Below are 23,632 nucleotides of genomic sequence, written 5' to 3' on the forward strand. Positions count from 1 at the left end.
AAAGATTACTTAAACGAATGAAAAATAAATCAAGTACTTCTAATATCCTGACTAAACAGAACTAGGCCTTATTAAAAGTAACTGTCTCTTGTTGGTATCTATCTTGAGCACCTACAAGGACATTGCATTTTCTTCAAGTATTTCCTTATATTGTGATATTGTGAAATCAATTACTTGTGTCATAAATTGGTATAAAGGAAAAAACCCTCCTAATTTCTCTGAAGTGGAGAAATGCTTTCTGGTAACAAAATATATCATTCCAGAATTCTCATTCTAGTTCTGACACTGGGATCATAGAATTAAAGTCAGTTGTGGACCACAACTAAACTGTGGCTCTTTTCCCAATGATGAGAGATTCTTATGGCCTGAATGTTCAGAAATGAAGCTGCACATAGCAGCAAGTGGCTTTCATCTCAGCTCTGGGGAGATGGGCCCGAGTCATTGGGCTTACCATCTCACTCTTCCAGCTCCTCTGAACACATCCATTGAGTCACTGTTCCCCTTCAAGAGAAGCATATTAAGAGAATTGCAAGAAAAAGTAAAAGCACATGGGGAAGACATTTACTCTCTACATGCTTGTGCAAGTATGTGCGCCTGTTCAGTATTTTGGGGGTAAATTGTAGCATTGGGGACATAGATTAATTTTGTACCTTTTACCATAAGTTGTGAAAATGTATACAAGATTGGATTCTATATAAATCAGGCACTGCTCAAAACATACATTAAAATCTTTAGTCTACAGCTCTAAAAAACAAGATCTCAGCCTGCATTTCTCATTTTAATGAAAGCTTTAACCTCACACCTCTTTCAAGGATTGCTGTTAATTATATTTTCGGGTAACTTTTTAAACTGATTCCAGTTTGTCTTTAGCTCAGTGAATTTTTAAAATGGAGAGAAGAGCATAGCATTTTAAAATTGGGGCAAGACATTTTCTGAAATATGTGAAAAAAATTCTTCACCATTGGCTTGGTTGACCCAGTATCTTTGAATGCCAAAGATGTATGAATCCAGATACTGCCTGCATAGATGTCAATTTTAGTTTTGTGTGCTTATATGCATATACACATTTACTGTGGTTTACAATGTTTTTTTTTTCCTGAGTTTTGAACCAGCTCACACGTCTTCCTAGTACTTTACAGCACATAAACTTGCAAAATAATTAAAATAAGGTAATAGCTATAATAATACTGTTTCTTGCCTTCTGCAAAATGATTTGATCAGTCACATTCAAAACACATCATTTTCACAAGTTCGATCATTAAAAACAGTGTAATTCTAGCTGACATGATTTGAGAGTTGTAAGAGAAAGGTTTACATGTTGTGAAACTGTATTGGTTGTGACTCACTGTGGCATTTCAGTTTTGATAGTTATGTGATTCAAGTTTGCAAAGATTTATTGCCAAATTTTCAATAGACTACAATGAGAAGAGCTAATATGAAGGGAATGCTCTCAAAATATCTTGTGTTCATTTTACTTAGAATATATTGTTTGAATCAATTTAAACCTATGTAAAAGTTGGTGAAGGTTCCAAAAATTTCCAAGAAAGCATGAAAAAAATAGAGATGAGCAAAAAAAAATTCCTTAATGCAAAATTAATGATGAATTAAAGGTTTTCTATGAACCTTTACTATTTTTTGCTATAAATCTAAGCGTTCAGAAAACGGTGTATCTTCAGTGAAGGTCTAAATTCTCAAAACTATATGGTATGCTTCTGATGGCTTCCATCACTGGTCTTTTGAAATGCAAATCAGTGCTTTTTAAGCCCCCATCCCCCCAAAAAGGAAGGAAAGAACAGGTCTTGGATTATGGGACTCTGTCTCTGTGCAAAGTGATTGGGATTTTGTTAAAACCATGTGTCTACTCTTGGTCCCTAGAACCATCCCTCCCTCACACTCCTACACTACACCTGGATAAAAAGTATGAAGTGGGGCACCCCGGTGGCACAGTGGGTTAAGTGACTGCCTTTGGCTCAGTTTATGATCCTGGAGTCCCAGGATGGAGTCCCACATTGGGCTCCCTGCTCAGCAGGGAGTCTGCTTCTCCTGCTGACCTGTCTCCTCTCATGCTCTCTCTCTCATTCTCTCTAATAAATAACTAAGAAAAATATTTAAAAAAAAAGTATGAAGGGAATCTACAGAGTCACTGAAGAGTCATATTGAAGATGTAGCTCTGAACCAACAAATTTTTGTTCTCATAATTTAGAACATTAAGTAATTAATGCATTTAATACCACTGATTGATTGTTCAGGGATTTGACTACAGTTTTTAAAAGAATCAAAAATAATCACACTAAGCAAATTTATCCAGAGTAGACCTTATGGAGCACCTGGGTGGCTCAGTCAAGTGTCTGCCTTCTGCTCAGGTCCTGATCCCAGGGTCCTGGGATAGAGACCTGTATTGGGCTCCCTGCTCAGTGGGAAGCCTGCTTCTGCTTCTCCCTATCCCACTCCCACTCCCCCCTGCCTGTGTTCCCTTTCTTGCTGTGTCTCTCTCTGTCAAATAAATAAATAAAATCTTTTAAAAAATAAAAAAGTAAACTTTGTTTCAGGAGCATCCTTGCCCCAAATAGATTTTAGGGCAGAAATGGAAAAGCCTTTTGAGTGATTTCACGCCAAGTTATTTTTGGAAAAGCTTCACTGGAGTGGATGAATTCTTCTTTAAATAAGGGAGGGAGAATTTGAATTAATTTCAATTTTAAACATTTTGGGGGAAAGGGGGTGATAGTTCTACAGCTTTTGACATACAAGTGGTCTTTGGAATTGTTTTCTTTATCAAGTGTAAAGATTCACATCAGAATGACCAACTTCACATGGGTTTCTCTGTTCCCTGGTGCCACTCCTAACCTGAACTCATCATCATACAGTTGCCATACTGAGGTGAGAGCACTCAGGGTGAATGTAGTCACGTTACTTTGAAAGTGATCAAAGTGTTTTCTGTAGTGAGGACTTCAGTATTTGAATTATAGAGTATGTTTAATGGTAAGTCAGTCAGTTCTTTTTATCACTAACCTTGTTTGCACTTTTGTATACCATTGCTTGCACTAGCATCTCAGTGTGGATTTTAACAATGGTTTCACAGTGTATACAGATTGTTAAGCATAATTTATATGAAGATGTTTCTGTTTACCTTTATGTATTTTATAAAGAACAGCTACGATTGATGGTTAAATGTTCTTGAATTGAATTGTGTTTGTATGTTATTTTGATTTTGTTTTATTATTCACCCCCTATGAATTTGAGTGTCAGGAATAGAAAAATAAAACGCTAACATGGTCTTTGAAAAACTCTAGTGTCAAGTTCTGTCTTTATCATCCAACTTTAATTTTCATTTTGCTCACTGGAAATTTCTTGGACTTTGAAATTATGAATAGAACTTTCCCTTTGTACAAAGATTCTTAAGAAACTTTGCTTAAATATCAAGGCCTACCTTGCCTGAAAACAAGGGCAAACTGAAGTCGAACTGACACAATATTCACTCTGCTGAAATGTAAAAAATAAAGCAACCAGTGGTTTTATCTATATCAAAGTTCTCTAGCGTTAGTATGCATCAGAATCTCCTGGGAAGATTTTATTTTATCTGTTTATTTTTTAATGTAAACTCTTTGCCCAATGTGGGGATCTAACTCACAACTCCTGAGATCAAGAGTCCCATACTCAACTGACTGAGCCAGCCAGGCACCCCTCCTGGGAAGATCTTTTTGAAAAGCACAAAAGAAAAAAATCCAACCAAAGGTGGTGATTCAGTAGATCTGGAGTGGGGGTGGAGGGCAGGAATCTGGATCATTCACAAGCTTCTCAGGTTTTTCTGATACCAGAGTACATGAATTTTTCATTTAGCAGGAATAGAGATGTAACAATACTAAATACTAATAACACTAAACGATTACTGGTTCATCAGTGAAGAAAAACATTAATCATTTTGGTAAGGATTATTGAGTTACTTTTGAGACTTAAACATTTCCTACCTTTAACATTTCCCACAAAAATGGACAGAAAGACAACCACCTTTGGGCTAGCTCTTTTAACATAAGCAATCACGATTCTATTACAGTTGTGTCCATCAAATAGATCTACCTCTGGACTCAAATTATTTGTTGAGTTGAAACTAACAGGAAGATAGAGTGCAATGAAAGGACAAATAATGAGAAATAATGTCCAGTTTAGCCCATTTTCTTGAATTTAGCTATATCTTTTTTTTTTTTTTAAGATTTTATTTATTTGAAAGGGAGAGAGAATGAGAGAGAGAGAGAAAGCATGAGAGGGGGAAGAGGTCAGAGGGAGAAGCAGACTTCCCGCCAAACGGGGAGCCCGATGTGGGACTCAATCCCAGGACTCCAAGACCATGACCAGGGTGGAAGGCAGTCGCTTAACCAAATGAACCACCCAGGCTGTATCTTTTTCAAAGGTACAAGTAATGCAATGGTCAGAGACCTCTGCAGAATGTGAAAGACACCTTGCTCTGAATAGGGAACTTCCTAAAAAACAACATAAATGTAAATGAAGCCCTTTGGGTGGTGGCCACTCTCCTTATTGAAAGGCAAGACACTGAGGCACCTGGGTGGCTCAGTGGATTAAATAAAGCCTCTGCCTTCTGCTCAGGTCATGATCCCAGGGTCCTGGGATAGAGCCCTGCATCGGGCTCTCTGCTCAGCAGGGAGCCTGCTTCCTCCTCTCTGCCTGCCTCTCTCTGCCTACTTGTGATCTCTGTCATCAAATAAATAAATAAAATCTTTAAACACACACACACACAAAAAAACCCCAGAAAGGTAAGACACTGCTTAAAAACTTGTTAACTATAAAGTCCTAAAACAAAACGAAGGTCCTAAAAAAAGGCCTTCTTTCTGTGGCATCCCTTATACAGGGTTCAGCTAGGGATGCAGTTCACTGACAAAAGTCAGGACCTCTATTTACAAAGCCTCTTAACCTTGATTTATTTAAAAGTTAGACATTAAAGGGGTTCCTAGGTGGCTTAGTCAGAAGAGCATGCAACTCTAGATCTTGGGGGTCGTGAATTCAAGCCTCATGTTGGGTAGACATTACTTAGATAAACTTAAATAAATAAATAAATATTAGGGGTGCCTGGGTGGCTCAGTCAGGTAAACATCTTACTTCCGCTCAAGTCATGATGTCAGGGTCCTGGGATGGAGCCCCGAGTTAGACTCCACACTCAGCATTGAGTCAGCTTCTGCCTTTCATTCTCCCTCTGCCCACGCACCCTGCCCCCCGGCCCACCATGTGCTTTCTTACAAATAAATAAAAATCTTTAAATAAATAAAAGAATAAAATTTTAAAAATAAAATTTGACATCAAGGCTCAATAATTTTCTGGCTATTACGTAGTATATAAAGTAAGCTTTGCTTTGGAACGTGGGTTTTGATTTGGGACGTTATAACAAGTAATTTAAGATGTTTACTAAAGTCACTAACTTCAGTGATGGCAATATGCCACTACAAACAAGCTCTTTATGTTGCAAAAGTTAACTCAAGAGCTTTCTTCCTTGATTGTACTGAAAGGGCTTGGGTTAATAGGTAACACATCAATGCAGTCAAAAGGTTTTCTACCTAACAGGTTTCAAGGCTGTTTAAAAGTAAAAAAGGAGAAGAAATAATTGGAGGAGAGATACAGGTGGACAGGGGTCAAAATGGAGATTTTTGTTCATGCTTTCTTTTTTTTTTTAAGATTTTATTTATTTATTTGACAGACAGAGATCACAAGTAGGCAGAGAGAGAAGAAGGGAAGCAGGCTCCCTGCTGAGCAGAGAGCCGGATGCAGGGCTCCATCCCAGGACCCTGGGATCATGACCTGAGCTGAAGGAAGAGGATTTAACCTACTGAGCCACCCAGGCATCCCATAAAAGCAACTTTAAATGAAAAGAGAATACACCCGAACAGTTAGGGCCTAAGGGGCCAGAAACTTTGGATACCTTTTCTTCTTTTCTGTAGCTGTCTCTTTTTCTCTAACTTAAACAAGCAACTAGAGATGAAGAATGGGGTGTCTAGACTCAGACCTTACCTGAGCTGAAATCCCAGCTCTCTCTTATCAGCTTTGGTGCCCCTGTTCACTGCTTTCTTGAGCAAAAAGTAACTAAAAGTGGGGCACCTGGGTGGCTCAGTTGGTTAAGCAAATGCCTGCAGCTCAGGTCATGATTCTGGGGTCTCTGAATCGAATTCCACATCCTGCTCCCCCTGCTCAGAGGGGAGCCTGCTTCTCCCTCTCCCTCTGCCTGCTACAACCCCCGCTTGTAGTCTCTCTGTCAAATAAATAAAATCTTTAAAAAAAAAAAAGGCGGGCCCCTGGGTGGCTCAGTGGGTTAAAGCCTCTGCCTTCGGCTCAGGTCATGATCCCAGGATCATAGAATCGAGCCCCAAATCAGGCTCTCTGCTTGGCAGGGAGCCTGCTTCCTCCTCTCTCTCTGACTCCCTTTCTGCCTACTTGTGATCTCTGTCAAATAAATAAATAAAATCTTAAAAAGAAAAAAAAAAAAGCAACTGAAGGTGAAATTCAGTATTGGAATTGTAGTCCCATTTGATCTGGGATTAGCAAAATTTCACAAACTAGAGAGATTAGAAATATTACCAAGTTACAGCACCACTTTTATGGTTCTCCTAGCACTTGGGTTTGGGTTCAAGTCTGTCTAGACCTGTATCCGGACTGGGAAGCCCATACCAGGCTGAATGCAGTCTGGAGAAAATCAAGTTGACTTTTGGCTATTCTAGGGTCTTCACTTAAAAAAAAAAAAAAAAAAAAGTTGGGGTGCCTAGGTGGCTCAGTTGGTGAAGAAACCAACTCTTGATTTTGGCTCAGGTCATGATCTCAGGGTCATGGGCTGGAGCCCAACACAGTGCTTGGCAATCCACAAGGTGTGTGCTTCCGGATTCTCTCTCCCTCTCCCTCCACTCTTCCCCCTGCTTGCACATGCACATGTCCTTTCTCTAAAGTAGATAAATATAAATAAATGAATAAATAAAATTTAAAGAATTTTTTAAAGTGAAGTAGAGTTGACATACCCAATATAATGACATATTATATTAGTTTCAGGTGTATAGCATACTGATATGACAATTCTACACTTAATGCTCATCACAGTAAGTTTAGTCACTATCTGCCACCATACAATGTTATTACAGTATTATTAACTATCTTCCCTATGCTATACTTTTCATCTTTGTGACTTATTTATTTTATAACTGGAAGTTTGTACCTCCTAATCCACTTTATGTCCTGCACCTGGCCCACAACAAGAGCCGTCTTGCACACCTTTCTCTCACCTGGAATGTCCCAATTGCCTCATCCAAATTCTTCACCTTCAAGGTCCACATCAAGTTCTGCCACCTCTGAGACACATCTGTGACACCTCTGTAAAAACAAATTACTAGACTCAGAAGGCAATGCCTCTAGCCAACTGTTTTGCTGTAAAAATGCTCTAGACTAAGTAAATTAGTATAATTTCCAGGAAAACAGAAAACATTTAACTTTAGCAGAAGCATCATTTTGTTACGACAGTTTAGCACAGGAAGGGGTTTGGCCATCACAATGGAGTAACAGGACCAGTTCAACTACACTAGTGCCTTACTTATGAATAGAACTACATGATAGGGGCGCTTGGGTAGCCCAGCTGATGAAGCCTCTGACTCTTGGTTTTGGCTCTGGTCATGATCTCACCGTCATGGGATGCTGAGCATGGATCAGGCTCTGCCCGCAGCACGTAGCTCGCTTCTCTCTCCCTCGCCCTCTCCCTCTGCCTCTGTCCCATGCCCCCGCTCTCTCTTGCACAATAAATAAAATCTGTGACTAAAATAAATAAAATACTGGGATCCCTGGGTGGCTCCCTCAGTTAAGCATCTGCCTCCAGCACACCACGAGATCCTTGGGTCCTGGGATTGACGCCCCCCTGAGCAAGGAGTCTAATTCTCCCTCTGCCCGCCCCTCCCCCTGCTTCTGCCCTCTGACAAGTAAAATCTTAAAAAATAATAAAATCCCTTAAAAAATAAAAAAATAAAATAACAGCATGATGAACCACATTTAGCTTTGGGAGTGGGTCCTATTCTTCAAATTGATTAAGTATAGTTGATGCACAATGTTACATTAGTTTCAAGTATACAACACATTGGTTCAACAACTATATACCCAAAATTATAGCTACCATCTGCTTTCTTTAGTCTCTTAGAAATTTTTTAAAAAGATTTTATTTATTTATTTGAGAGAGAGAGAGAGAGATCACAAGAAGGTGGGGAGGGGTGGTGGAACAGGAGCAGAGAGCCCATTGTGGGGCTTGATCCGAGGACCTTGAGATCATAACCTGAGCTGAAGGCAGAGACTTAACCATTGAGCCACCCAGGCGCCCCTTTCTTCGGTCTTATAGCAGTAGAAAAAGTGGTCAAACACTGGTTCTCTCTGAATTCGTGAGGAATAAATAAAGGCCTAAATTTTATTTGTGGAATCTGGCTTTTAACTCCTTTAGCCCTTTTTTCAGCAGTAACAAATGACCTAAGCATTGTAAACCTAGGTGGAGATTAGAATCCCTACCTCCAAGGAATTGTTGAAAGGATAAAATAAGAAAATACACTGCAAAAATGTACTAAGCACTCAACAAATGGTAGTCATATATATATATATATATAAAACGATGTACATTTATGTACAAAATATAGCCCCTGGGTTGTGTCCAAATAGGCAGAAGTACTGGGGGCAGGCTAAGTCTTAACATGGGTTCCCTGACTTGTCAGAACGTCCTGAACCTCTTAAAATTTGAGGCAGAACTTCATGCTCAGTCGTGTTGGTATAGTCTACTGCAAAAACGATTCAGTATGCATCAGTCTCAAGTAAGTTCGTGAACCAAAATAAGGCGCGGAACCAGGAGGGCAGTTAAGGTTTTGATCCGAGGACGAGGAATTGGGGGTGAGCTAAGGAAACGTCTCGGGTCACCTGAGGGGAAGTAAAAATCAGCAGTACGGGTCTCGTCCTGCTGCCCTTCCTCCTGGAGATCTCAGTAGGTGACGGCCCACCCTTGCGTCTCTTTTCTCTGCCCCTTGACCCCGGCGAGGCCTCCACATCTCCCTCCACTTACCCCCAGAACCTCGCGCTGAGGTAGGAAACGCTTGGAGCCTCAGCGGTCAGCTCCAAGCAACACTTGCCCACGCGGCCGGGAGGAAGCTTCAAACTGGGCGCGGCGACGGGGCCAAGGCGCGGGGTGGGGCTGCAGGTAGAGCTCCAGCCTATGAGAGAGCGGCGTTCGGGTGACGGGGGCGGGGCGACGGGGAGCGCGCCGTGCTCGGGGACGTCACTTTGGAGAACGTCCGCCAGTGGGACTGGGTCTGAGGTCGAGTTGAAGAGCTCTAGCGCTGGAGAAGCAAAGTAGGTGGGAGCTCGTGTGTAACTAAGGGCTCCATTGCCCAGGAACAGAGTTCTGTCAGCTCCTGAAGGAAGCTCTTCAATGCTGCCTTCTTTCCTGACTGCCTGACCGCTGATGGCAAGGGCACGAAGCCATTTAGAGAACAACCTGAGTTTTTCTCCACTCCAGCTTCTATATAGGGCCAGGCTGAGAATCATCAGTCCTCTGGTAGTTGAGTAGCAGTGGGGTCCCTCCTGGACTCTCCGGGGCTTCATTCTGCCTTCCTTCTCCGAGAAGCAGTGCTCCGACTGTTCTATGAGATGATTGGACAGCCTTTGCCTACCACCCCATATGTCAGTGCTGGGCTGGGCAAAATAGGGAGGAACCCCACTAGGGTTCTCGCTTTTTTCCCCCCTCTCTCACACACAAAGCTTTACATATGGGGAACTATTATTTATCACCAGGCACTTGGCAAGTATTGTGCTGCCGTTAGATTCAGTTCTGGGTGCGTGGCCTCACTTTCGGTCTGCTTCTCCTTTAGTCTGTAGGCATTTCCTGAATACCTGCTGGCAACTGGCATCACATACTGAAAAATGGGTAAAGATCTGCCCAGGAAACCATGGGAGGCAAAAGGAAAAGGTTCCCAAACATTACCAAGGAGGCTTTTAGAAAGCACGCACCAAAAGGAGTACAAATTGGTTAGGTGGAGAGGTGAGAGAGGATGTGCCAATTAGGTAACCCACAAAAGACAAAGGCATCACAATAAAAGCCATGTTGTAATTTGGGGACTGATAGAGCTCAGTGCCTGAAGAGGACTATGGGAAGAATGTTCTAGGAAAAAGACAAGAGTGGAGGGAAAGACTGAAGAGCATGAAGCCTGACCTGAGGAGGAAGCAGGAGAAGAACCCCAGGTTTTTCCCATCCTGTTTCTTACCTGTAATGATATGTACATTTTTTAAAAAGATTATTTATTTATTTATTTAACAGAGAGAGAGAGAGCGAGTGAGGGAACACCCAGGCACCCCTATGTACATTATTTCTGACACTGGTCCCAAAATCAGCCTTGTATGAGGTATGACCATGTTTAGCAATCCACAGTAGGAGCTAGTGATCCACCAGGATATTCTGCTCTTGGGACCATCAGATCAGGATCCAGACATGCTATTTGAAGTTGGGACCCTCTGGATAGACATGTCCTTCTTTTCTTTTTTTTTTTAAGATTTTATTTATTTATTTGACAGAGATCACAAGTAGGCAGAGAGGCAGGCAGAGAGAGAGAGAGAGAGAGGGAAGCAGGCTTCCTGCGGAGCTTGGAGCCCGATGCAGGGCTCGATCCCAGGACCCTGAGATCATGACCCGAGCCAAAGGCAGCAGCCCAAACCACTGAGCCACCCAGGCGCCCCTAGACATGTCCTTCTTAAAATGCCACATTGACTATTGAGCATGTACACCAGAATGTGTGGTGCTGACAGTGGGGAATATGCTGATTTGAGGTAAAACTAAAAGTCAAGCATGAAGCTGTTGAAACAGCAGGGATTGTCAACCTATAAAACGCCTGGCCAAGCCCTGGGGTCAGTAACAGGTGGGTGCTCCCTGAGGATACTGCCGGGAGAGCGAGGAACTGAGACAGCATCAGTTCCATCTGACCCCTCTCTCTGTAAGCCTGTGACGTGGGACTGGCTTTACCTGAAAAGTGTGGGGATCTGCTGGTTCCACCAATCAAATGATGCAAGTGTAATTGTAGGAGTAAGGGGAGGGGCATACCTATCTGCATTCTAATCCCCTCAGAAAGTACCCAACTTGAAGAGTCAGATGGGCTTATCTTAACTCATCAAATAGCCTAAGGGCTGTCCAGTGAACACTGGACTGTCCATGATCTCTGGCTTCAGGACTCAGGAGGACCTGTGAATAGGAACAAGCTTCAAGGAGACAATTATAGTTGAATTTAAAGAAGATTTTTTTTTTTTTTTTTTAGCACAGATGACTTAGCACTGGATTGCCTTTAAAATGGCAGTCTCTCTGTCATTAAAATTCAGAAACTGTTCTCAAGAAGTTGGTTTGGAAGACTGAGTAAGGGACATGTAGGAGGGCTAGTAATCAGGCTCACAGAAATCCCAGATGTGGAGAAGTGTTACAGACAAGAGATTACTCAGATAGAAGGGACTATAACAGATCCACCTTGTTTGTCCTAAATGTTACAGATGATGTATTTACGGAATTCCCTGGTCAGTTATTTATAATGCAGGGGGTAAAAGCCCTTAAATGGCAACCCATTCCTGACCCCTCTCACTCTACAGAGGTTTTTCCTTTCCTTACCTTTCCTTTCCTTTCTGTTCTTGCCTTCACTTAATAAATTTTCACCTCACTTCACCTTTTTGTCCGTGAGATTCATTCTTCAACTCTGTGAGACAAGAACCCTGCAACAAGATGAGCTTTCTCTTTCCCCTACCCCCCAAACTCGAGTCCTCTCACCCAGATGCAGCTCCAAAGATGAGGGCCAAGCAGGAACCAGGATTAATGGTGCAAACTGGTGCCAGTCCCATACCCTTTCTTGACTAGAAGGAAGTGCTCCTGTTTTGGGGGGGTGGAGGTGGGGTTTCTCTGAGATTTGAGCATCCCTTCTGATTTCTGGTGCCTCTTCAGGGCACATCATTCTTCCTTTGACATTAACCCATTATGGAGTCTTAACAGTGGATGAGGCAGCGATTAGGCCCACCTGACCTCCTTCCCAAGCTTCCTTCTGTAAGCTAATGGGCATGAATGTTATGGCTAGCATGTGGGAAGCCAGGCTATGAAACTAAGCACCTGTGACCAGAACCAGGCCCCAAAATGGGAGTTTTGGAACATGGACAGGTGAAGGTTTATTTTGCTGAGTCACTTTCTGTCTTGGCTTCTCCTGTAAACCACCCCACCTTGTGAGTTTCATGTTGCTCACAACATTCAGTTCTTAGCAATGGAACATTCCTTCTTTGCAAAAAGGGGTGGGGGGGATAGGAGGGATGTTCTATTCAGCTACATTCTATCTCTTGGGTTACAAGGTTTCAAGTGTACAGGACTGTGTACAGGACTGCCACCCGAGAACTCAGCTGGTAGGCTGGGGGTTTCTCAGGCCCAGGCAGCTGACTGTTACAGGTATCACAATGAGCTGCTCCCTGACAGCCCTCAGAGGTGTACAACCAGCCCCTATTTCAGCCCCCACCCAGGGAGCAGACAGGCCCTCACCCCAGACCACAGTTGTCCTGGATGGGGGTAGGGAGGCCCTTGAGAACTTGTAAACAACCAGGCTCTGCCAGCTCAGATTCCAGGAAGTGAGTTAGTAAACAAATCCCTCTGGCCTCCTCACCTCTGGTTAGTCTGCCAGCCCAGAGCTGTTCTCTGCCCAAACCTCCTCTTCCCCTCCTCTTCCACCTTTGCGGAGTCCTCATTTTGCCTACCGCATGTCTGTATCCCCTTAAAACCTCTCACCTACCCTGCATGGGGGTCCAGCAGGAACTCTCATCCTCTCTTTTTTTTTTTTTAAAGATTTTATTTATTTATTTGACAGACAGAGATCACAAGCAGGCAGAGAGGCAGGCAGAGAGAGAGAGAGGAGGAAGCAGGCTCCCTGCTGAGCAGAGAGCCCGATGTGGGACTCGATCCCAGGACCCTGAGATCCTGACCTGAGCCAAAGGCAGAGGCTCAACCCTCTGAGCCATCCAGGCGCCCCTGTCATCCTCATTTAACAAATGAAGGAATTGAGGCCCAGAAGGACCAAAATACCAGTCCTTAATTCTCCATTACACCCAAATTCCCCAGATTCCATTTCTGCAGCAAGAAGCCTTGAGTTTAAGCTTTGAGTTGGGGGACCTACAGGAGTCGGGTGCCCCAGGAAAGGCCCCAATATCAACTTCTTTTTTTTTTTTTTGAAAGTTTTTTAGAATGGCTTCTTTTTGCTTAACATTTTGTTTGTTGTTGCTGTAAAAAAACAACCTTATTGAATGTGCCTTATTGAATGTAGCAGGGATTTCACCCCTGACCCATAGTATTTTTTTTTTAAACTGGGGTGATGAAAAAACACATAGCATAAAATACACGTAGCAAGTTCTTTTATGTATGTATGTATCTATGTATTAGGGAGTGTGAGGAAAGAGGGGGAGAAGGAGAAGCAGGCTCCCGAGCAGGGAGCCTAACAACGCGGGGCTGTATCCCAAGACTCTGGGATCGTGACGGCAGTCAAAGGCAGCCGCTCAACTGAATGAGCCATCCAGGCACTCCCACATACCACTTCTAAGTGTAAAGTACAGTGCAGTCAACCATATGCACACTGCTGAGCACCAGATCCACAGAATCCCCTATCCTGCCTCTATACCAGCAACTGAACTCAAGGGGTTTGCCGCTTGGGGTGCATCAAATTGACCACCACCCAAGGAAGTGTTGGGAGCAAAGAGTTTTTATTACTTGTCGCAAGTAAGGAGACAGGGAGATAGCTCTCGAAGCACTGCCTCCTCTTAGGGTTAATACAGGGACGTTTATTCAGTATGCTTCAGAACAGGGGCATGGAGCCCAACCCATTAAGGAACTCACCCGTATTTTGTTACTTAAGCACTTCGGATAAATTGCGCATGCTCAGCTTAGCATGTCAAGGCGCTGTGCATACATGGTGTGTTAAAAAATGGCTGAACCCTCCCCCCCCCAACTCCCGCCCAAGAGATCTTAGAATTATAATGAGTTAAAGGTAACTTCAGGGCAATTTAGGGGGCTTCTCTTGAAGGCCTCAGCAAGAGTCCGGCTCAAACTGGCTCATGCCGCTGGTTATCCAGGGGAACACCTGGCCCTAATCTCCTTGGTGGGAGCTGCTTGTTCTACAAAACAGACACATTCTTTTTTTTTTTTTTTTTTTAAAGATTTTATTTATTTATTTGACAGAGAGAGATCACAAGTAGGCAGAGAACTAGGCAGAGAGAGAAGGGGAAGCAGGCTCCCCGCTGAGCAGAGAGCCCGATGCGGGGCTCGATCCTAGGTCACTAGGACACTGAGATCATGACCCGAGCCACCCAGGCGCCCCAAACAGACACATTCTTAATCTGCTGTCGTCCCTTCCCCCTCCTCCTTTCTGTTGAGAGCTTGAAGCCCTCTGATCCAAGTTAACTCCTCTTTCCATCCTAGCTCACGCACCTGCTGAACAGCTCCCACCTCCTCTGCTCCTAGACCCTGGCACCCGCCACCCTACTTCCTGTTTCTACCAGCCTAACTACTGAGATACCTCATATAAGACCGATGATGTAGGATGTGTCTTTTTTGTGATTGCTAATTTCACTTACTTAGCAACATGTGTTCAGTGTTCATATGTCAGAATTTGCTTTCATTTCAAGACCAGGTAACACTCCATTGCATGGATCTGACACCATTTCCTTATCCATTCATCCACTGATGGACATGTGGTTTGCTTCCACCTCTTGGCTATTAGTACTGCAGCCAACAGAAGTGTTTTAGACACTCACCTGCGTCAGTAATAAATGGCCAGTGGGCGTCAAACAGCTCTAGGGAGAAGGGTTCCTTCAAGGATGGAGTTCCATTCAGCCTTAGGCTGGGATGTGAGATGAAATGGGGGCAGGCCCGTCTTGGGTTCTGTGTGTCCTGGCTACTGGCTGCAGCCCCCTTTCCATTGCTCTTGAACTTCAGGGGTGAGCATTCTGGAGTTGTGGAGACAGTCTGGGATCTTCTCCAGTCTTACACACCATGAAAAATCACCCCTCTGCCCGGGCCATGATATAGTGGAGAACAAGAGGCTCCTGCTACGATTGCCAGGGAAAATCCAGGATGCAATATTTGGTACATAGTTGTACTGAAGAATTATTCAGTATTTATTTGAAATTCTAATTTCACTGTGGCTCCAGTACTGTTATTTGCTATATCTGGCAACCTAACCTCCAAACCCACTGAGGATCTCCCTCACAAGCCAGGACCAGGACCTTTGCCTCCCGACCCAGGTTCCCCAAGGATAGATGATGTGGATGCTTCTGAACTCCAGGCCTGGCTTGGAGCACAGGGTGTCAAGCCCAATCCTGCTTCACTAAGCTTGCCCCTAAGTCACCTGCTTGACTGAGCCCCCATCCTTGCCTCGCGCTCTCTTTGACTCTAGGCAGTGAGTCTGCCTGAAGCCCAGAAAGCTGCCCTAAAATCCATATTTCAGGATTTCTTCTTTTATCAGGCAACCCCCCAAATGGTGATCATGAAACCCCATGTCCTGCCTGTGTTTCTCATCAGGGGAATGAAGAGTAGGTGGCTGAGGCAGACTCATAGGGGTGCAGTGAGAGGGACTAACGCCATCTCTGGGAGTGTGGAGCACTCCCTCTCCAACCCGCCATTGATTTCCTCCATTGCTTTAGGAGTTATGAGATAGCAGGGCTTGGAAATCCCCGGTCCACCCACGCTACCCAGTGTGGGAACCCCATAGGCCTAAACCAATGCCTTAGCTTCTCAGGAGCCCTCTGGTCCCTTATCCTGAAGGCTGATAAAGAAGATCCTTCTCTGTGCTGGCTCATGAAGGGCCATGGATGGGGGCATGGGTGTCTTGGGGAGGTCTGGACTCCTGAAACTAGGGACTGCATGGTTGGGCCTGTTCCTGGGGTCCTTGAGACTCCTTGCTGGAGGCATCTGTGCTTGGGCCCGACGGGCAGCAGATGGCGCCCCATACCCTACCCTTGCAGAAATTTGGTGAGAACAGGGGAGGTTCTCAGAGACCCCCTCCCACCCAGCTCACAGGATGGTCTTAGTGAGTAGTGGACACTGCTCTGGGATCACATGATTAAGGTGTGTCTCCCACACTGGCCCGGTCTCTTCCTACAGGCATATGGTCATCCTAACGTCCTCAGGGCCCAGTAGCAGGTGTTCAGCGAGTGTGGAATCGGTGCAAGCAAGATAGAAGGGTGGATGAATGACACACCCCTCCTGGGAGATACTGGGAAAGAACTGGCCCTCCACGAGGGAGCTGGGAGCAGCTCAGTCCACACTCGTCCTGTCCTGTTCTCAGGGACAGAGATAACAGAAGCAGCTGCAGGGGCAAAGGCCTAGGAGCCCCAGCCAGTTGTGAGACCCCTGCCGTGAAGCAGTCATGTGGACTTGAGTGGGTGCAGAAAGGGACCCCAGAGGGACTTGGCTGGGAACTAGGGCCAGGTCTACTCCTCTGCCTTCCTCTGTGGAAGCGGGACAAGGGTTCCCAATGGCTGTCTGTCTGTCCCTCACTCCCCACAAGCCTGGGTCAATCCAAAGCAATCCAGGAGGCAGCCGATGGCCTCTAGGCCTATGATACTCAAAAGAGTAGGTACTAGCCACATGGCCATTGAACTCAAAAGGTGGCTTGGCTACCAAACTGAGATGTGCTGTAAATGCAGAAAACACACTGGCCTGCAGAAGAATGTAAAATATCTCATTAGCAATTGTTTTATATGATCTACATGTTTAAGTGCTTATATTTGGATGATAGGTTAAATAAAATTATTATAATTCCATCTTACATGTTTGTTTTCACTTTTTAAAATGTGCGGCTAGGGGCACCTGGGTGGCTCAGTGGGTTAATCCTCTGCCTTCGGTTCAGGTCATGATCCCAGGATCCTGGGATCGAGCCCCGCATCGGGCTCTCTGCTCAGCAGGGAGCCTGCTTCCCCCTCTCTCTCTGCCTGCCTCTCTGCCTGCTTGTGATCTCTCTCTCTGTCAAATAAATAAAGAAAATTAAATTAAAAAAAAATGTGCGGCTACCAGAATTACATGTGTGCTTGCACTTGATGTCTACCAAACACTGCTGCTTTAGACCCACAGGTGTCTTGGCCTTTCTGGCCTGTGTAGCAGCTCGGTCAGCTTTCAGGTGTGGGTCTGGCAGTCTGGCAGCAGGGCCCCTGCATCACTTTTCTGGACCAAGGTGGCCAAGTGGGCGTGGCATGGTGCCAGTGGAGGGAGGACTGAGAGGATGGGGTGCTGGGGTGCGAGCCCAGGGCAGCTGGCCCCTGTGACAGGTGGGCTGGCTAATCAGAAACCCCAGGTTCACTTCCCATGTCTTCTGTGCTGTGGCCACAGACCTTGGATCTGGAGGTAGCCTTGGGGGCTTCTGCCTATTGCACCAGTGACAAAATGGGGCAATTCTTGCTGGCAGGAAACTTGAGTCGGTGGCTCTAGAAGCTAGGTTCCTTGAATCTCAATTCTACCTCTTCCCGCCTCTGGCTCTAAGAGGAGGTTTAAGATCCCTTCCGACTCTGCATAGTTTGATGCATCTTTGCACATGCCCGAGCCTTTTCAGGAATGCTGTTGGCCCTTCCTTCTACCCCGCTGCCCTTGACTGAGCAACCGTTTATTCTTCAGGTCTCTACTGGAAGTTCTAGGATGGCAGGCTCCTGGTGATGTTTGGTATCCAACCCAGCATGCTGGCAGAATGGAGGTATATGGTCAAGATTCATTGGTGAATGAGTGATTGGTATTATCCCTTCTTCAGGGAAACCTGTCCTGAACTCCTCCCATCCCCCAATCAGCCCAGGCCTCTGTAACTCCCTGTCCACTCGTCATCTTTGTACCTGCTGGACAGTGAGCTGCCCTGGAGCAGGGATTGTGGCTATGCTCCTAACACCTTCTAGAGCCCGGCACCGAGCAGGTGCTCAGGCAATCAGGAATGAGAAACAAAACTTCCCTGATGGAGGGACAGGTGCCCGAGGTGCTCTGCAAACCTTCCCAGTGTCCCTCGTAGGTGGCCCACAGCAGGGTGGGACAAGTGCAGGCATCCTGCCAGTGATGTGGAATTTTGCCTCCCATCACAGCTGTGCCTCTGGGAACTTCCCTCACCCAAATCCCGGTGGATGCCAACAGTGAGGAGCAAACACTGCCCTTGAGCACAGCCCCAGATTCGGTCGGAGCATCACTACAGGACTCCTGAGCACTTGCTGGGTCACCAAGCCTCTGCTGGCTGTGGGGTGTGCACCCCCCACCCCCTTGGTGCAACAAAGCCTCACACCAGCCGGCACAGAAAACATTGCTTTATTAACTGCGTTTGCCAACACACGAGGAGTGCAAAGGGCTCCTTGAGACACTGGCCCTGGTGGGAGCCCGGGTCCAGAAAGCCCTATGAGTGAGCAGGACAGGATGGGAGTGGGAGCTACGCAGCAGCGGCAACACGGAATCATGCAGGGCACGCGGGCACTGGCCGTGGCGAGGCGGCCATACATTCTATTGCTCGTTAAGGGGAGCGAACGTGGACAATGTACAAAAAGGAGAAATAGGTCTTTGCGTTAATGAAAAATACATTTTTTCTCTACAAAGGAATCTTTTCTAATACAAGAAAATAAATATTGCAACATAAGCCAAAAATAATTTAAAATTGCTCTTTTCAATATATTTTCAATATTTCTCTTGTATATTAACAAATGGCACATCACTTTCTTTGAAACAAGGACAGAAGGTGTCGCCTCCTGTGACATTCATATCATCCCCCCACCCCGAGTCGTTTGCGGAGCACAGAGTGTTTTGTGTGTCTGAGGGACAAGGTGGCAGGAAGTGCCTTAAAGAACAACCAAAAGTCCCAGACTCCATCCCTGGCTCTTTGGCCAATGTGGCCAGCTGGGCCAGGGGTGTGGGAAGTGGCCTCCCCAAGGGCCTTGTGACAGGCATCTGGATCATTCTGCAGACCTCCGGGCATGGGCAGAGGCTGGCCACATCTGGCCATGAGCAAGGAAATGCCAAGTCCAGCTGCTGCCAACGTCTGTTAGTAGCACACAGGTGATTCTCTAGAAATTGCCCCAGTCAGTCCCACAACGTGCCCATACATGACACACAAACACGCATGCACAAGGACACAGGAGATGTGCCCTGGTACAGAGGCACACACCTATAGCCTGGCACCCACGTGTGGAAACCTCAGGGGCTTCTCGAAGGAAATCGAGACCTTCATATTACAAATGCCACACACTGTCACAAAGTCAGAGAGCTCATTTAATAAAATAAAGCCTTCTACCTTTCTTCTCCTTAGTCACTTTAAAATACATTTATGATCCATAAAAATACTTTCCTTGCAACTTATCCTTTTCTCACTGTGAAAAGGGGGAAGGTGGAGCTGTGCAGCCCAGACTGGGAAAATGGGGAATGACAGAATGAGTAACAGAGCAGCTTCTCCCTCCCAGAAGAGGGCCAGTGAGTGGGGACATATGTGGTCAAGCATGGGCTCTGCCTCGGCCTATGGCCTGCAAAAGGCCTCCTGCTTTCTTCCCTCTTTCCAAGCTCAACACCAGGGGTGGCAAAGCTGTCCACATGGTGAGCAGTAGACCAGAGAGTAAGTGAAGAGGCTATGGCTAATGGAGGAAATGACAGTGGTGGGGACCAGCATCCTTGACCTCTGTGTAGTCTTGCTGGGTGCCCTAAAGGTGGACAGCTGCCCGGCAAGAATAACTCTAGGGCCTGGCCTGGGAGTGAAGGCCCCCTACCCCTACTTCCCTCACCAGCTGGCCGAACAGATCCCTGTGCAGGACATGGCCCCAGAGAGAGTCCAGTCCAAAGTCAAAAGCCAACAGAGAAGCACATCAAGAGGCCTGGGCAGAGGCCCCCCAAAGAGAGCTGGCTGCCCCCTGCCTGGCCTACCCAGACCAGACCCTGGCCAGACATGCTGTATTCTCTGCCCAGTTCTCTCCTGCCCCCAGGGAGCCCAGACTCTGCCTCGGAACACATGAACGGGTGAGGGGGGAAGTGCTGAGTCTACTGGGCCTGAGCCATTCCTGACACCCCACCCCCACCCCCGGCAGCATTTGGTTGTTCTTTAAGCTCGTTCCCTGGCTTCCTGCGAGGTCAGACCCGGCAATCCAGTACAGACAAGATTGTGACCCAGAGCACGGGGAAGGAGGACTGTTCAAAGGCAGTAAACAGAGAACGGGGATTGGGGCGCCGGTGCGGACACTGCACTGGCCATGACTGCCAAGGAGGCAGGCCGACTCAACTCTACATGGTACCTTGTGCCACCCCAACGCCCAGAATCCTGGAAGCCCGTCCTGAGTCCATTCCACCTGGACCAATTTGCCTGATCTTCTGAACGGAGTCCTATCTTCGCTTCCTATTTTGTTAAAATTCCCATGAAACTGAGTGTCGATGACAATGCCACTGTCGTACCTTGAAAGTTTCGGAGTCAGGGGTGGGTGGCCAAGCTGCTCCCCATCCCGCTGATTTGCAGGTTGTATATCTGTGTCAGGGGAACCACATGGTAAAGACTTTTGCCATGCTGGTTTTGCGGTCAGGATTCTTCGCCCCCTCTGTGAGTCTGAGTTTGGGAAAGCTCATGGTGGACCCAGCCCCGGACCTGAAATCCTATGCTGAGTCCCGCTTCCCAATTTGAACAGTTGAGCAGCAGCAGAACAGCATCCTTTTCCAAGAGCTCGGGCTTGTCTCCTTGGGTGTGTGCAATGAACACATCTCTACACTTTGTTGCTAAAGAACTCCATTAAAAGAAAAAAAAAAAAGTCCAAGTGACAAGTTGTCAGGTCCAGGCTGTGCTGTGTTATGGTCAAAATATTCTTTGGCATCCATAGAATGATTCGACTGATTCACTGGACTTTTGCAAGGTTCTTGTTGGAGAAGTTCTAGCTTCACCAGTGGCGGAAGTGACCCAGGAGTAATTCATGAAAGAAAAAAAGCCATGTTTTCACTGAATTCCTTGTTTGTTTGTTCCCTGAGCTATCACCCTGGGGCCTCTCCACTGAAACTCTTCAGAGCAACTACCTGGGACCTAGAGGGTGAAACGGAAAAGGTGGCAGGCGGGTCGGTGGTGGGGAGGGAAGGCATAGCCAGGAGAGGGGGTCACGGCTCATAGGGATAGAGGTACCAGGAACATTCAGCAAGACTTGATCCCTATCCCAGGCCCCGGGATCCCACTGCTTGTTGGAAGGAGGAGTTTCCAAAAGGAAACTGAGGAAGAAGCTCGTCTCTTAGCAGGACTGGAAAATTTGAAAAGGCAAACGGTCTGGTCTGGTCAGGTCAGTCGTCTGGGAGTGACCAGACTTGGGCCGAGACTGGCCCCGAAGGAAGGAAGGAAGTTGGAGCCCCAGAGCAATTCTCTAAGTGGGGGAGTCCGAGCCCCACGCCCCTGTCTGGGCACTGGCCCTCCCTTGCAGCCCTCCACCGGCACTGGCGGCTGGCTGTTTGGGAGTCCCCTGAGTAAATGGCACAGCTCAGGAAGAGTTCCAGGAACCCTTTCTCCGAGCCGCCGGGCTGGGCACTGGCAGGGGTGGAGCAGCAAGGGAGTAGAGGGTCGCGGGGTGGGCAGGCAGGCCTCAGATGATGTGGGTTGATCAGGAACAGCTGCGGTTCCTCTGGAACCAGCGGGCCCTCTGCGCCCCCCTCAGTGCTTTCTTGTATAAGCTCGTTGTGCTTGTGACAGTGAGTAGACTCTGGCTGGGTATCACTTATTAGACTTCCTTGGGGATCAGTGGAGTGCAGCAGGACCCCCCAAATGGACCCCAGTAGGATTTGGGGACAAGGCGGGGCAGGCCCTGGGCTGGCCCATCTGCCATGAAATAATGCCCAAACGACGGTCTGTGTCACCCAGTGGCAGCGGGCTGGAGTCCTGGGCTCTTCCTCACCTTGCCTACATCTAGCCAGGAGCCCGCCGAGGCCTTGTGGGCCGGGGCGGGGTGCTGCCAAGACAAGGACAGTGACCAGGACCTGCGATGGTCCTTGCGGCCAGAGCCGTGGAAGGAATCCTACTGTCCTAGGCCAGCACAGAGGAAAGACAACAGTGTGGAATTCAAAACTCTCTCTATATTAAAAATAAAACCACAACAGAGTGGCAGTCTCAAGGGTCTGAGACACTCAGCAGAGATAGGAAATGGCAGTTGTGACTGGGCTGAGGCCTCATGGGAGGACCAGGGCAGGGCCCGGGATGGGGTAGGGGTGACTTAGGAGGCCAGTACCCCCATGCGGACCACCTCCTCAGCCCCTGCTTCCCGGGGAGCCTGCTGCACCCCACTGTCCTCAGCTTCCACATCTGAGTCACTCATCTCCCCATCAGAGAAGTAGCCATCAGTCTCAGTGTCAAAGTGTAAGCTGACCTTGGGCCTCTCGGCCACAGCAGAGGGCGGTCCTGTCCCAGCATCAGGCCTGGCACCTGGCGATCTCCGGGTTCCCTTGTTTTCGCGGGGCAGCCGGAGCCGGCCCAAGGGCTTGGGGCTCACTGGAGGGCCAGGCACTTGGACATTCGAGTCGGCAGCCATTGGGACGGCCTCGTCCGGGGTCTCGGGGACCAGAGGGGGGCTCTCGGGGGCTGCTGGGATGGGACAGTCCCCAGCTGCAGGGCTAGATGGCAGGTGGGAAGGCGTTCGCCGCGTTGCTTTCCGGGCCACTGGCCCTTGCCCCCCCTTGCCGGAGCCCGCATCCTGGCCCCAGGGCTTCTTGGGGGATTTGTCTGGAATGGTCCGTGAGCCAGGCCCATCCTGTGGTGGCTTCTTCTTGGCAGGCAGGCGGGTGCGGCCCCGGGCTTTCCTGGCAGGGTCCCCGGGGCGCAGTGATGGGTCCCGCATGAAGCTCAGCAGTGTCTCCTCGTCTTGCAGCAGCTCCTCTGACAGCAGCCCGGGAGCGGGGTCTTCACGGTGCCCATGGTTCAGTGACCACTCGCTCATGGCCATGTTTTCTGCCGTGATCTGTACTGACTGAGCCAGCCAGCTGTTGAAGAAGGTGCCATCGATGGGGAAAGAGGTGGACAGGCCTGGCCGAGGGGAGAGAGGAGGCAAGTGAGATGCTCGCAGGTGTGGGTCATACCCTCTCTCAGGAAGCCCTCTCAGACCCTCCCCAGCAGGCCACCTGCCTCCCTCCCTCACTCTGTGCCAGACCACACTGAGCTGTCTGGATTTGCTGATCCCTCCCACCAACACCACGTAAGAGGAGAGGCCACAACATATACCCCTCTCCCCCAGATCAAGCTACTCCCAGAAATGGCTTCATGATTTGTGGTGCAGAATGCAAAGGGAAAATGCGGGTTCCCTGTTCAAAAATTATTAAGATATTTCAAGGCAACAAGAGCAGAACACTAAACCAAGCAAGAGCCCTTTGAGAACGTACAAATACACACCCGTGAAGCCAGCTCTGCCCACCACCTCCAACCCCAGGGAAGCAGGAGATAGAGGAATGAAGGGAAACACCCTCATGCCACCAGGGGGCGCTGGGTTTTCATAAGCGCTCCTTCCAAAGCAGAGAAGCTGGATCAGTGTGTCAGGCATGAATAGGGTAGCCAAGGGCTTCTGGGTAGAAATTCCCTCTTGGGGGTCTGGGGCGGCAGGTGATCCTGGGCCTTCCTTTTGATACCCA

The 23,632-nt window shown here is 47.4% G+C and overlaps 1 protein-coding gene across 15 annotated transcripts in view; it reads right to left on the reverse strand.

Moving 5' to 3' along the window:
• Window positions 1-18,315: 18,315 nt before the first annotated feature.
• JADE2 (jade family PHD finger 2) overlaps window positions 18,316-23,632 on the reverse strand; it is a 53,456-nt gene continuing 48,139 nt past the window's right edge. For all 15 annotated transcript variants that reach the window (XM_013052494.2, XM_004744956.3, XM_013052492.2 and 12 more), the window contains one exon: window positions 18,316-23,033. In XM_013052494.2, coding sequence (XP_012907948.1) covers window positions 22,228-23,033 — 806 coding nt within the window. In that variant the 3' untranslated portion in view covers window positions 18,316-22,227. The remainder of the gene's footprint in view (window positions 23,034-23,632) is intronic.

This window comes from Mustela putorius, unplaced genomic scaffold, assembly GCF_011764305.1.
Source record: "Mustela putorius furo isolate JIRA1106 unplaced genomic scaffold, ASM1176430v1.1 tig00000145_pilon_pilon_pilon, whole genome shotgun sequence".
NCBI classification, from domain to species: Eukaryota; Metazoa; Chordata; class Mammalia; order Carnivora; family Mustelidae; genus Mustela; species Mustela putorius.